Source organism: Lissotriton vulgaris, chromosome 10 (assembly GCF_964263255.1).
Source record: "Lissotriton vulgaris chromosome 10, aLisVul1.2, whole genome shotgun sequence".
Lineage (NCBI taxonomy): Eukaryota > Metazoa > Chordata > Amphibia > Caudata > Salamandridae > Lissotriton > Lissotriton vulgaris.
The window spans coordinates 634,895,138-634,909,741 of NC_141698.1; the positions used below are offsets into that span (position 1 = coordinate 634,895,138).

The 14,604-nt window shown below is 43.5% G+C and overlaps 1 protein-coding gene across 1 annotated transcript; it reads right to left on the bottom strand.

The window, feature by feature from the left end:
* Positions 1-10,763: 10,763 nt before the first annotated feature.
* On the bottom strand, positions 10,764-11,663 carry LOC147688617 (uncharacterized). The gene has a single exon (XM_086939807.1). It carries the CDS (start codon positions 11,661-11,663, stop codon positions 10,764-10,766), a length of 900 nt encoding a protein of 299 aa, XP_086795933.1.
* Positions 11,664-14,604: the final 2,941 nt, after the last annotated feature.

Sequence of the window (14,604 nt, forward strand, 5' to 3'; positions counted from 1 at the left end):
TGAAACGCCTTCCCAGGAGTAACGCAATGCAGCAATTCACAATTTGCGTTACTCCAGGTTTTTGGAGCCACTCAGGGCCATGCAATGTGGCTTTCCATGGCTTCAAAAATCTGACTTAGAAGTTTGTGTCATGCATGTACCATGTTGCGTGGTGCAAACGCAATGCAAGCCTCTCATAAATGGGCCCCATTTGCTTTTAACAGTGCCTTCTGTGCCAGACAAAAACATTATGCAAATCTGAGGAAGTCTCTTTATCTCCATTGGTGACTATCCTTATGTTCTTCAAGTTCCTATCACATCCTTGTTTCTGTAATAGTCACTACTGGTGCTGCACACATTTTATTTTGTTCGGCACCTCATATTTGAGATGTTCCTGCCAAAATAAAAGTGTTTCCTGTATATTGTCCTGATTTTCCTGAAAATTATATTCATTGAAGACAAAATAATGCAAAGCCGGAAAGCTTCCATTTGCTGATGTTTTCTATTCGACCACTGCAGATAGACACATAGGCAGAGATCAACAGTCTCTCTGGGATATATGTACAAGGAAGTGGCAGAGTGGTTGATAGCTGTCATGGCATAACGCCTCACTCTGCCACTTCAGAAACGCAAGGCAGCACCATAATTACAAGGATATGGTGCAGCCTTGTATTTCCCACTGCGTTTGCACAAAACCTAGCATTGTAGCACCAACGCAGGCACCCTTGCACAATAGTGCAAGGGTGTCTGCGTGCAGGAAGATTGTTTATGTGTAGGAATCTTAAAATGCCACTTTGCCACTTTTATGTGTGCTGCTTCATGTAGCACACATAAAAGTCACACAATAACATTATTTTACAGATTGTTCATGTACAGGAAGGGGGACCTTCCTGTACATAACAATCCATGGCAGTTTGCTTTTTCCATGTGTGCTGCACAAGGCAGCACACATGGAAAATGTAAAAACAAGGAGAAATAATGCATTTCTCCTCGTTTCGTCAAGTTAAGACCAGGTTTTCCCTAGTATTAATTTTGGCGCTGCCTCCTATGTACGCTGGCCTTGTACATAGGGGGCAGCGTCAAAATCAATGGGTGTTGCGGTGGAACGCCCCCCAACACCCACTGCCCAACTCTTTCACACTAAAAATAGCATGAAAGGGGGCCTTATTTACCAGGCAGCGTTAAGCCACAGTAAGTCTTGATCCTTGATCCTGGGGTCTTAAAAAACTTCCGCCCCATCTCACTGCTTCCGGCCCCTGCAAAGATGCTCGAGTCCCATCTTAACGAGCATCTAGCGGCCTTTGTGGAGAATTCAGGCTGCCTTGACCCTTCCCAGCATGGTTTCAGGAGGGAACATAGCACCGAGTCCGCCCTCACCCTGGTTCTCGATTCCATCCGCATGAGTGTGGATGAGGGCCGGACATCCCTCCTGATCCTTCTGGATCTCACAGCTGCCTTCGATACCCTATCTCCCCAGGTCTTAACATCTCGACTGGGCGAGATTTGGGTTCGGGGGGCAGCCCTGGGTCTGCTCTCTTCCTTTTTCGATCATAGGGAGCAGAGGGTAATGTTGGGAAAATTTCTATCTCCATCCCTGTCTGTGCAATGTGGGGTCCCTCAAGGGTCGGCGCTTAGTCCCACCCTTTTTAACATCTATGTGACCCCCCTTGCCAGACTCATTAGATCTTTTGGGATGGAGGTAGTCTCCTACGCGGACGACACACAGATCCTCGTGTCTCTCTCCCAGTCAATTGAGCTGACCGCCTCCAGATTTAGATCCTGTATGGAGGCCGTCGGCCAGTGGATGATATACAACTCACTCAAATTGAATGGGGAGAAGACCGAGGTGATGGTGTTCGGTGGAAGGGAAGATATCTGGTCCATGGAGTGGTGGCCCGACTCGCTTGGTCTGTGCCCCAAACCTACTTCTTCAGCTAAAAACCTTGGGGTAATGATTGACCCTACCCTGGACATGCGCCAGCAAGTCAACAGGACGGTATCGACCTGTTGGGGCATAATTCATGTTCTCAGGAAAATAAGGAACTATCTTTCCCAGCCGGCAAGAAGACAACTTGCTGTCGCCCTTTTGGGATCGCGCCTGGACTACTGCAATGCGCTGTATGCTGGACTGAATAAGAGTCAGATGCAGCGCTTGCAGGTAGTACAGAATGCGGCAGCTAGATTTGTCCTTGATCTTCCCCGTCGCTCTTCGGCCACGCTGGCCAGGAAGCAGTTGCATTGGCTTCCGATTAAGGAGCGGATTGTCTTCAAGTCCATGTGTATGGTCTATAAAGCCTTGGCCAAAAGCAGCCCCACAGGGATCAGAGCCATCCTGACATACTACAACCCTGGCAGGAGCCTCCGCTCCTCCAATCACTCTTTCCTCCACATCCCCCGTACTCGGAAAGCCAGATGGGGTGGTAAGGCTTTTTCCCTCCTGGCCCCTAAATGGTGGAACGATCTTCCATTAGAACTTAGGTCCCTCCCCTCCCTCCAAACTTTCAGAGCAGCCCTTAAAACTCGCCTCTTTGTTCAAGCGTACATGTAAGTGCATTACTGCCCGCTTTTTGATCTTTTTTGCTAGGCGCCTTGACACCTTCGGGTTTTAGTTTGCGCGGTATAAGTTGCAAAATAAATAAATAAATAAATAAATAAGGCTAAGCCCCTAACGCCACCACAACGTCAGAAAAAGTGATATTGTGGTGGGGATAGGGGCTTGTACATATGCCCCTATGTCTGTTATCATTCTGAAAATTCACTATTAGTCAGTAATACTGTCCAAGCGCTGAGAGGTATTTTATAACTGGTATTGGTTGCAGTACACTTGCAATGGTGATCCTACTGGGTTCTCAATGATCTAGCTCAGTTTGGGATAACATGGTATGAGCCGATAATTACTGGGGACTTTTGGATCTAATTTGGGTTTTATTATCAATGATGGGAGTGTTTATTGCAAAATAAAAGGCTATAGACAACCTAAGTTGCAGAGTTAATGGAATAGGGTCACGGGGAAGCTCTGTAGGTCTTTTTTTAAACAGGTGATGATGTTCTCTTTGTGGCTAGATTTCAAATCAAAAGGTGGTAAAGTGGTGTAACACTTGGTATTTCTTATTATGGTAGGAAATGTAAAATCCTGTGGTTTAGAAGTGTGTGGTCAATGCTAACATTACTTGACTTTGAAGTGAAATACAAAGACAGGATGAACTTCCAACCACTATCTAAAGAACACTATCCAAAAGTACATTGGAATACTGTGCCAAAGAAACAAATGACTAATTCCTGACTCAGAATTGGTAAGTCTGCCCATCAACTGCCACCCACAATGTCCTACCATTCAGTCTCACACACACATCAGACTTACACAAACTCCAGAACAAACCATACATTCCAGACTCACTGCCCTCATGTAACATTCCACTGCCAGCTCTACCACAGGAGGTACAGACACCAAGACAAAGATATTTTACTATAGGACATCGGTCATGCACGCCAGTTTAGTGAATCAAAAACTCTAGCAGGGTCATTTACAAAGGTAACTTACACATGTGTTTATTTACACATGTAATTTACTCTTTTGCTTTTCAGTTAGAACTTTTCGCTCTTCACAAAATCTGATTGTAAAGTTAATGTAAAGTATATAAACCTCCATGTCTTCACTTCCTGAAGAAGTGGTTAAAGCCAAATGTACAATTGTAAGTTGCTTCTACAAACAAAAACCAGTAAGTCCAGCACCAAACATGTTTAACTACTGATACTGCACTCACTTGTTAGGACTGTTTTACGTTTGAGAGACAGCTCTTGCACTTCTCAACTGGGCTACTATAACAATAATTGACAGTACCAGCACTTCTCATGATGGCCGATATATTTGTGAACAGGATTTGTGAACAGGATTTTTGCACCTTTATTGGGACTTTACAAGCACCTCACCTGGACTGCTGCCTCTTTCATGGGGTTTACCCATGGGGCATGGCACTTACTGGCACAGCTAAACAACAAAGCACAAATATGCCTCATAATCTTACATCATTCCACTTCCAACAGTACTTTCCAACAAAATTCATCACACATATAGATCCATTATACTGCATTAGACAGAATACTTCACGTACATTCTATACAGGTCAGATGCGCCACATTGTCCATTATGAAGTTGCTTCTGTGAGACAAGGGCTTTTTGCAGCTTCGTCATTAACTTTTGCCCCCATTTTCTTTACTGTTAGCTACTGGTGTAATGACTCTGTAGTGCCATGGGCTCTGTTTACCAGGCCTCAGTGCATTTGCTTGAACCCTTAAAAGTATATGTTTAATTGGCTTACCCCCAAATGACATAAGTTAACTTACATATAAATCCCTAGTATATGATACCAGGAGTGTCGTGGAGTGTCGTGGAGTGGAGTGGGGTAGAGAGGAGTAGAGTACAGAGGAGTTTAGTGCTGTTGAGTTGAGTAGAGTGGCGTAGAATGTCGTAGAGTGGCATAGGGTGGCGCAGAGTGGTGAGGAGTGGCATGGAGAGGAGTGTCGTAGAGTGGGGTAGAGAAGAGTAGAGTGCAGAGGAGTTTAGTGGTGTAGAGCTGAGTAGAGTGGTGTAGAATGGTGTAGAGTGGCATAGAGTGGCGCAGAGCGGTGTGGAGTGGCATAGAGAGGAGTGTCATAAAGCGGAGGGGCATAGAGTGTCCTTGAGTGGAGTGGTGTAGAGTAACATGGTGTATCATGGAGGATCGTAGAGTGGAGGGCCGTAGAGGGGAGGGTGGGTCGTAGTGGGGAGGGTCGAAGAGGGGAGGGTCAAAGAAGGGAGGGTCAAAGAGGGGATGGTCAAAGAGGGGAGGGTCGTAGAATGGAGGGTCTTAGAGGGGAGGGTCGTAGAGTGGAAGAGCATAGAGTGGATGGGCATGGAGTGGAGCGGAATAGTGTTGTAGAGTGGAGTGTCATAGAGTGGAGGCTTGTAGAATGTCATAGAGTGGTGTGAAGTGGCATAGAGTAAAGTGGAGTGGAGTGAAGTAGAGTGGATTGACAGAGTGGAAAAGAGTGGAAGGGCATAGTGTTGTGGAGTAGAGTGGGGTAAAATGGAGTGGCGTAGATCGGAGTTGAGTGGCGTGGAGTGGCATTGTGGGGAGTGGCATAACTTTAAGTGGGTTAAAGTAGCCTAGAGTGGAGTGGAATAGGGTGTTGTAGAGTGGAGTGTCAGAGTGGAGGCTCGTAAAATGTCAGAGTGGAGTGGATTGGCATAGAGTGAAGTAGAGTGAAGTGAAGTAGAGGGCCAAAGAATGAAGGGGCATAGTTTTGTGGAGTAGAATATCGTAAAGTGGAGTGGAGCGCAGTGGAGTGGAGCGCCGTGGAGCGCCGTGGAGTGGAGCGTCGTGGAGTGGAGCGCCGTGGAGTGGAGCGCCGTGAAGTGGAGTGGAGCGCCGTGGAGTGGAGTGGAGTGCCGTGGAGTGGAGTGGAGTGCCGTGGAGTGGAGTGCCGTGGAGTGGAGTGCCATGGCGTGGAGTGCCGTGGAGTGGAGTGCCATGGAGTGGAGTGCCGTGGAGTGGAGTGGAGTGGAGTGCCGTGGAGTGGAGTGGAGTGGAGTGCCGTGGCATGGCATGGCGCGGGGTGGAGTGGCATAGCGTGGAGGGGAGTGGCACAGGGTGGAGTGGCGTGGAGTGGAGTGGAGTGGAGTGGAGTGCCCTGGAGTGGAGTGGAGTGGAGTGCCGTGGAGTGGAGTGGAGTGGAGTGGAGGGCCGTGGAGTGGAGTGGAGTGGAGTGGAGTGCCGTGGCATGGCATGGCATGGGGTGGAGTGGCATAGCGTGGAGTGGAGTGGCACAGGGTGGAGTGGCGTGGAGTAGAGTGGCATAGAGTTGAGTGGCATAGAGTGGAGTGGAGTGGCATAGAGTAGAGTGGAGTGGCATAGAGTAGAGTGGCATAGAGTGGAGTGGAGTGGCATAGAGTAGAGTGGAGTGGCATAGAGTAGAGTGGCATAGCGTAAAGTGGATTAAAGTTTGGGAGAGTGGAGTAAAGCTTTTTCCATGCTTGAATTTTGCTAGGTAGTACCTGCCAAAATTTACATTTTGAAACTGGTCATGAAGAGGAAAAATGTGTGGAAATCTAATGTTATAACCCAGATTCAACACATTATTTCTTATTCTTATTCTGAGAAGAAAAATCCTTTTTGTGCAATAAGATTGCCCCCTGGAAAAAATCACCAAGAACCTCCTTTAGAGCTGTCTGGAGTGGTATCCATGGCGGAATATTGGTCTGACCAACTACAGTTTTTTTTTAGTTTCTGAGCCCTGAGTTATCGGGTCCTCAAACTTCTGAGCTGATTTTTCTAAGCCAAGAGACACAGGATGGGAAGACTTCGTAGGAGCATCGGGGGCTGAGGGAGGCTGCTGTGCTCAGACACTGTCCACACTCATACTTCAGCATGGGAAGGAAAATGCTTTTTCCAGCTGAAGATGAGGAAACTGTGCCTTTCAGCCACTCCTACTGGAACACATGAGAGCCATTGCAAAGGGTGATGAGGCTTACCCTGTTGCGCGTCATTTTGACAAAGTTCACCAACGCAACAGGGATTTATTGAGCTATTTTGGCCTGGATCATGTTCCAAGTAACTATAGAAGAGGTGATAGACTGCTTAGACTCTGCAGGCTTGAGTCGAGGTACATCATCGACATGCACACGAAACACCCTCTAGGGCTGAATAGCAGTGAAGAACTGGCTATACATTTGGGGGAATAAATATGTACTGTCCGATTGCTTCTGAAATGCTGATTATCAGAGTTTGTTGTTATGGTCTGATGAGTTAAGAACTAGGGGTTGGTCACCTCTGACCATAATTTATTGTATATACTGTAATTAATGCCTTGATAAATTGTAGAACATTGCACAACATGTAAATAGTATTACTCTTCTCTAACCTTCTGCTCCTTTCTCCGTGTTCTCTTCTTCCCTACCTCTTTTACTTGTTCCTCTTACACTCTCTTTTCTCCACTTTTTACTTTCTTTAGGTTTAGTCAATGCTGGACACAGGTGAAGCTACAGGATATGGAGCGCATGCCCATTCAGGGCTAGATGTTGATTTTTGAGATAAATTTGTCTATTTCGTATTTATTGTATATAGACGTGCCCATCCATGGGCTTTATCTTTTGTTTGTCCTTATTTAGTCACTGACTACGTGATTTATTTGACATTTAAAGATGGCGCTCATCTTTTAAGGTTCTGGTTGATTACAGCTAGTCCTTCTTTGCTTTCCATAACCTTGTGTTTAACTGTGACCAAGAGTGGCGCTTCGGTAAACATGGATGAAGGTTTACTACCGAAACGCGTCTGTTTGTTAAGCAGTGTCTGTTTGGTTCTTGAATAAATAACCCAAACTGTTTCCCGCGAGTGCTTCTTTGCCGTCAGGATATTGTCCCTTGGTACGGAATTGGAGCGGAGAATTTTTCGAGTGGGTGCACCCTCACTATTGGAAGCACCCGCATGCGAGTGCGACGTACTGGTGTTGAGCGGAGCAGAGATATATATATATATATATATATATAGATATATATATATATATATATATATATATATATATATATATATATATATATATATATATATCTATATATATATATATATATATATATATATATAAGCACACAGGTCTGGCGTGCTTAAGCCATCTTCGACGGCGGGCTCTCGACGGGGAACGCCAACCCCTATTATTAAACACACTCCTGGTTACAGCACTTCATCAACGAAAGAACCAGAGTCGGAGCCCAAGTCAGATGCGGTGCAGTCAAGTTTAATCAGCAAAGGAAACACCCAACGCGTTTCGAGATCCGCTGATCTCTTTCTCACGGGTGGAGTTTACCAGTACCAAGATTCATTTAAAGCAACATGCTGTTTTAGAATTTCCACACGTGATCATACACATAGAAGAAATATACAAATTAAAGCTATGTCACCAAAATTAGAAACAATGTTTCAAGTGAACAGTTTGTATCAACTCGCAGGGAATAATGGATACATGCGGAAGCCCGGCTAATAAACTTAAATTGTCCTGGGTATTTAAACAATGTTTGAATATTTTGCGAACTCATTTGTTCAAAAATGCAGTTCATTTCAATACACGCCAAAAGTGGCCCGCCCCATTGTGCAGTACCATGTTACAAAATCACACCGGTACATGTGATGGGATTATCAATATTCGTGTTGCCCCAGTGGGCAAAAATCATCAATTGCACAATTGCCGAGACTTCCAATCATGTCCAAGTGGGTAATAGTTTAGTCCATATTCCTGAAAAAAATAGAAAGAAGGACATAGCTGTAGGTAATAGTGATTACATTTTAGATCAGTGCATAGTTAAAACCAATTAAAAACTTATCGAATTTGTTACCAAAGAAGCAGCAGCATTACAATTTCACATAATTTAGTCACAGTGTGTTAAGTCTGGAGATGGATCGCAAGTTCTTCCCCCAAGTTATGGCCTGTGGGTTGCAAGGTGTTGTACATAATAATGTATTTAGATTCCAGTTTCCTTAAATCTAACCACCTGTTACCTCCCCTCTCATTGCTTTCAATGCTGTCCAGAACACAAAATTTCATAACATTAGGGTTTTTGTTGTGTACATCAGAGAAATGCCTGGCTACAGGGTATTGTTGATTTTCATTTCTTATGGCTCTTTGATGTTCTAAAATCCTAAGTTTAGCCTGTTTTGTAGTGCACCCTATATAAAATTTGTTACAGGGGCATTCAAGAGCGTAAACAACATACTCTGTAGTACAAGTAAGGTGTTTAGTAATTTTGTGGGCCTCTCTTTCCGTTGACAATTTTATTGACTTGCGGTTGTTACTGTATTTGCAGGCTTTGCATTTATGACATGGGTAAAAGCCTTGGATGGGATTGATTTTCTTCTTATCGTTTATGAGTGTACTGCTCAGTGTGTCTTTTAGTGATTTTGCCTTCCTAAAAGTCAGTGAAGGATTTTCATGGATCACTTCCTTCACATCGTGATCTAGTTTCAATGTTTCCCAATATTTAGTCAAAGATTTGCGTAGTTTCCAAGATTGGTTACTGTAGGTAGTGATGAAGCGTACCTTCTCATCAACCTTATGTTGTTTAGGAACCAACAGTTCTTCCCTATCCATGGCATTGACTTTGGTAAGGGCCTGCTGTATTATTTTTTCGCTGTATCCCCTCTCAGAGAATCGCTGTGCCATGACCTGGCTCTCTTTAGCGAATCCTTCTGCCGAGCTGCAATTTCTCTTGGCCCTGATAAGTTCACCCATCGGGATACTACGTAGAAGACTTGGGGGATGTCCACTCCCTGCATGTAGCAGGCTATTTCCGGCTGTAGATTTGCGGAATAGAGTACTTGTTAGCTTCCCACCATCAACCTCAAGCTTAATGTCAAGGAACTCTAATTCTTTTTGGCTGATTACACTGGTAAATTTCAAATTCAGTGAATTTGTGTTAAGGATAGATTCAAATTTGTGTATCTGGTCGAGGGTGCCGTGCCACACACAGAAAATGTCGTCAATATACCTTTTCCAGAGGATGACGTGGGCACTGTAGTGGGAGATCTCTTTCACCACTAACTCCTCCCACCAGCCTAGGTATAAACAAGCCAGGCTGGGGGCAAAGCAAGTACCCATCGCCACCCCCTGGATTTGTCTGAACAATAGTTTGTTGAAAATGAAGTAATTGTTGGTCATACATTCCCATATCATGTCCAGCAGCATGTTAGTGTGTGACAAAAACAAAACCGATCTGTTTCTGATATAAAATTTACATGCTTCCACCCCCAATTCTTGGGGAATGCTGGTGTACAGGCTGGCAACATCAAAGCTTACCAGCCAGTACTCAGGACTCCATACAATGTCCTTGATAATACTCAAAAAATCTGAGGAGTCCCTGACATAGGATGGCAGACTGGTTACAAAAGGCTGTAGAAAGTGGTCTATATATCTACTGGTATTCTCATACAGGCTACCAACCGAAGAGACGATTGGTCTGCCTGGAGGTACCTGAAGGTTTTTGTGCACCTTAGGGAGCAAATACAATGCAGGTGTTTTAGGATATTTCACATAGAGGTAAGAAAACTCATCGTCCTCAATTAACCCCCTAGCTTTCCAATCCCACAATTTATCACCATATGTATTTTTAGACATATTGTAGTCCTCTTTGTTCGCTCTGGCATAATTACGTTCATCAGACAGTTGTGCCATGCCTTCTTTAAGGTACATATCAATGGGCCAGACCACTACGTTCCCACCTTTGTCGCTATTTTTAATAACCACGTCCGCCCAATTCTCCATTTCCTTTAAGGCAAAGTACTGTTTTTTGTTAAGGTTCCAAATCATTTTGGGCTTCACCTTGTCCATATGTCTCATTTCCTGTATCATTCCCTGTTCGAAGCTGTCAATGTAGCTATTGGCAATTTGTGGAACAAACACTGATCTCGGTTTGAAACCACTGCCACTACTCATACCCACCGAGTCCTCAGTACTGACTAAGTTAAACAAGGCATCATCATGTACATCTTCACAACCTGCTAATAATTGTACTGATTGCAAAAGTTCTGCATCGTTCACATTCAGTGTACTGGGTTTCTCGGTCGTGCCCTCTTTTCTGATTCGAGATTTATTCGCAAACCACTTTTTGAGTTTCAATTTGCGTGTGAAACAAAAAAGATCAATGCGGGCATTGGTGAAATTAAAATTGGACGTAGGACAAAATGAAAGCCCCCTCGACAGTACCTCAATTTGTACAGGTGTTAAAGTGCGTGAAGAAAGATTGACCACAGTCTTAGAGTTTACTTCCTCGCCGCCTTGCCTCGGGTAACCACTCCTACTGGGCTTGAGACCGCGTCGAAGGATTTGCTGCCTCTTCCGCGTCCTCCTCTGCCGCCTCTTCCACGCCCTTTTGATGGGGTGCCTGTCTGACGTTCCTTGGTCATCAGGGCTACTTCCTTTAAAATTAAATCTTTTGCTGGAATCACTTCCAATGTGTCTGAGATGTCACTTTTAATTGATTCAGTGTCATCCACAATTACTGATTCCGCCGAAGTTGTTGCACCCTGATTTGGTGCCGCTGTCTTTTTCCCGGGTGTGGTATAATTTTTAGTTTTCGCTTTCTTTGTGGCATTTCTTATTTCATCATATCGCTTGGCAAAGGTTAGGATTTGACCCTTGCTGTAGTCGACTTCGTCGCGATAAAATTTCCGCTGTTTCTTCTCTTTAATTTCATCATCAATTTTATCGAGACGTTTGTTCATTTTATCCATTTCAATGGTAAATTCACTCTCTGTATATTTGCCTTTCAATTTTGTAATTAATTCCTCATGCTCAGTGTTGAGTTTGGCACACTCTTTTTCAGCATTCTTTATGAGCATCTTTAGCATATTAACTGAGCAGACGTGATTGTTGTCGATCCACTCGCTGATTAATTCGGGGTCAGGATTTTGAAATGTGGGTATAATAAAGATCCTCAAACCGCGCGGTATCCTGTCACATTCAAGATACTTGGTTAAGGCAGCCGCCTCCCACCAGCGCGATTGCTCACGTTTGAGGTTCTTCCATAGTGTGTCCCAGAGTACTTTCAGTTCGTTAACTTGCTTACCAGGTGGTCTTGTCTCATCCCCCACACTGGATTCCGTTGATGTGAAGAGTTTCGCTGCTGCTTCAGCTCTCCTACTGTTCCTTGATTCCGCCATATTACTTGACACAACAAAACCAGCCGGTCTTGTGTTGTTTGCACCGCTCTTTTCCGTAATGCGCTGCTTTGCTGGCTGTTCGGGCAACCCAATCACGGGCGGGAACCTGCTTCAGTGTTCAATTCAAAAATAAACTCCGATCCAATCTGATCCCAGATATCCGAGTTATCTTGTAGCGAAATTGCGTGAAGTTCAAAGGTTCGCTAAATTGTTTCAATTCGGTCCCTCAGTTTCGTGCAGCCAAAGAGCAGGCGGGATTTGTTTTAAGAAGCCGTAATACAGGACCTGTATAATCTCAAATGGAATTATGGTGAGGACAATCTAACAAAAGAGGAACGATTGGCATTAAAGAATCTGTCGGAGGATGATAAAATAGAAATAAAAGTTGCCGACAAGGGCGGCAACGTGATAATCATGGACCGAAATGCATATATGAGAGAAGCTCATCGTCAATTAAGGAACAACATGCATTATGAGAAATTGAAACAAAACCCAGTGATGAATATAAAGAACAAAATTGATGAGAAATTATGTGCATTGACAACAAATGGCTTAATCGATGAGATGGAGAGAAAATTTCTCACTGTAACACACCCAATAATGGCAACTATTTACTTCTTGCCTAAGATACATAAGGACCAAAAAAAAACCCAGGGAAGACCGATAATATCCGCAAAGGGATCATTGTTGGAACCGATGGCGGAATACATCGATCACTTCCTAAAGCCTTATGTTGCCAAATTAAACTCCTACATACAGGACACGAGTGATCTACTACGAACATTACTAGACACACCTTGGCAAGAGTCCTACTGGTTGATATCAATGGATGTAATTGGGTTATACACCAACATTGATAACGAGATGGGTGTGAAAGCATGTAATTTTTTCTTAAAGGACAGAAATTTGTAATTCAGTAGCCATAATCGGATGCTACTGGAAATTATTACAATTTGTTTGGAACAAAACATTTTCACATTTGGAGGAGAAATTTTCAAACAGCGAAACGGCACCGCAATGGGATTTTCTTTTAGCCCATCATATGCATGTCTCACAATGGGATGGTGGGAGCAGGAAATAGCTTGGAACTCGACCAACGAAACATCAATCAACAAAATTATAAGTTGGAAGAGATTTATCGACGATCTGTTGATCATCTGGGATGGTACCGAAGCAGAATTCCAGGAATACTTTCAAATAATGAACAACAGCGTGAAAAATTTGAAATTCACTTACAACATGAGTAGAGACAGAATCATATTCCTGGATACTGAAATCTACATCAAAGACCAGCATATACATACTACTCTCCACAGAAAGTCAACATCAACTAATGCGACACTGGAAGCCACCAGTTTCCACCAGAAAACATTACTTAACAGCATACCGTACGGAGAGTTCCTAAGAATCCGGCGGATATGCAGTGAACAAGATGAGTGGGACAAGAACAGCAAAAAACAATGGAAAGATTCATTAAACGAAAATACCCAGCCAAAGTAGTCAAAAACAGTTTGATAAAAACTAGCACAAGAACCAGAGAAGAATGCCTCAAAAGGAAAAGACCAGAGGATGACACAGAAACAGGCAAAATCCGTCTAATCATGGATTTCTCCCAAGAAAGTGAAAAAATATCCAAAATCTTGAGAAAAAATTGGAAATTACTACAATTGGACAACACAGTAAAGGAAATTGTTGGAACTCACCCAACCATAACATACAGACGAGCAAAAAACTTAAAGGACCATCTGATACACAGCCATTTCCAGAAAAAACGACAGGACGATTGGCTGAAAACCAAAGGGTTCGTGAAATGTCACGGCTGCAAAATGTGCCAAATAGCGAAGCAAACAAAGGAAATAACTTTGGCAAACAAAAAGAAATGGCAAATTAGACAGTGTATCACATGCAAAACCCCTTTCACTGTTTACGTAGTAGAGTGCCCGTGCCCAATGCAATATGTGGGGAGCACAACTGCAGAACTAAAAAATCGCATACTGCAGCACATGCGGGCAACAATTCATAAGGACCGCTCTAATGCCATAGAGATACGGGGACCCGAGGCAGCACCATCAGTTCATTTTGCGGGCTACTTCGCTCTGCAGAGCACCCAACCACCGCTACTTTCTTGCATTTCACCAAGAACGTCCGTCTGCAATAGTTACCTGGGAGCCACTGGTGCATCCTGGGGCATTGAGTCAGTTGACCTGCTCAGATCAGCTGAAACACTACCTGAAATCATCATTGCTGAGGGGCGGAGCCTATACTATGCACCTATCAGAGTGCGGTTTGGTGCATTTCTTCTGCAGAACGTTGGGACTTCCTTTCTACTCACCGCAGGCGCTGACAAGGCCAAACTGGCCGAAATGCATTCGCCATATTTCTGAATTAAACGTTGCTGTCTTCTAACCCCCACTGTGGCTTCTGCTTCTTTCTACGAGAGGAGGCGCTTGTGTCATATATATATATATATATATATATATATATATATATATATATATATATATATATATATATATATATATATAATTAAAGACAATGTTTATTACAAGTATACTAAAGTACCCAATATTAATTACAACAATTGTCTTCATTACCATATTGTATACAATAAAAAATCCATTCTTAATTTTGATATTCTGTTCCACTATATTTTTGCAGTGGTGATATTTTTGACAACATATTTATGTCACATGACATTTTGGAAGGTTTCTTTTCACACAAAAACTTCTAGTGCATGACTATCAAATTGTCCTTCTCTTTTCCTGAACAAAGGATTCACCAGCTCCTTTTAGGAAGCCTAGTTTTATAGCCCCCACACACCGAAGCACAACATTTGGGCGCACTCCTCAAAAAAGTTTTGTTAACATTGTGAAAGATTCCAATAGTTAAAGTAGGCACATTCTGAGGTTTTTATCTCCATGAAAGACAGCTGTATGTCAGC

Bases quoted from the DNA above. Each gene is read 5' to 3' on its own strand.
- LOC147688617 (XM_086939807.1), bottom strand. From the start codon at position 11,663: ATGGCGGAATCAAGGAACAGTAGGAGAGCTGAAGCAGCAGCGAAACTC.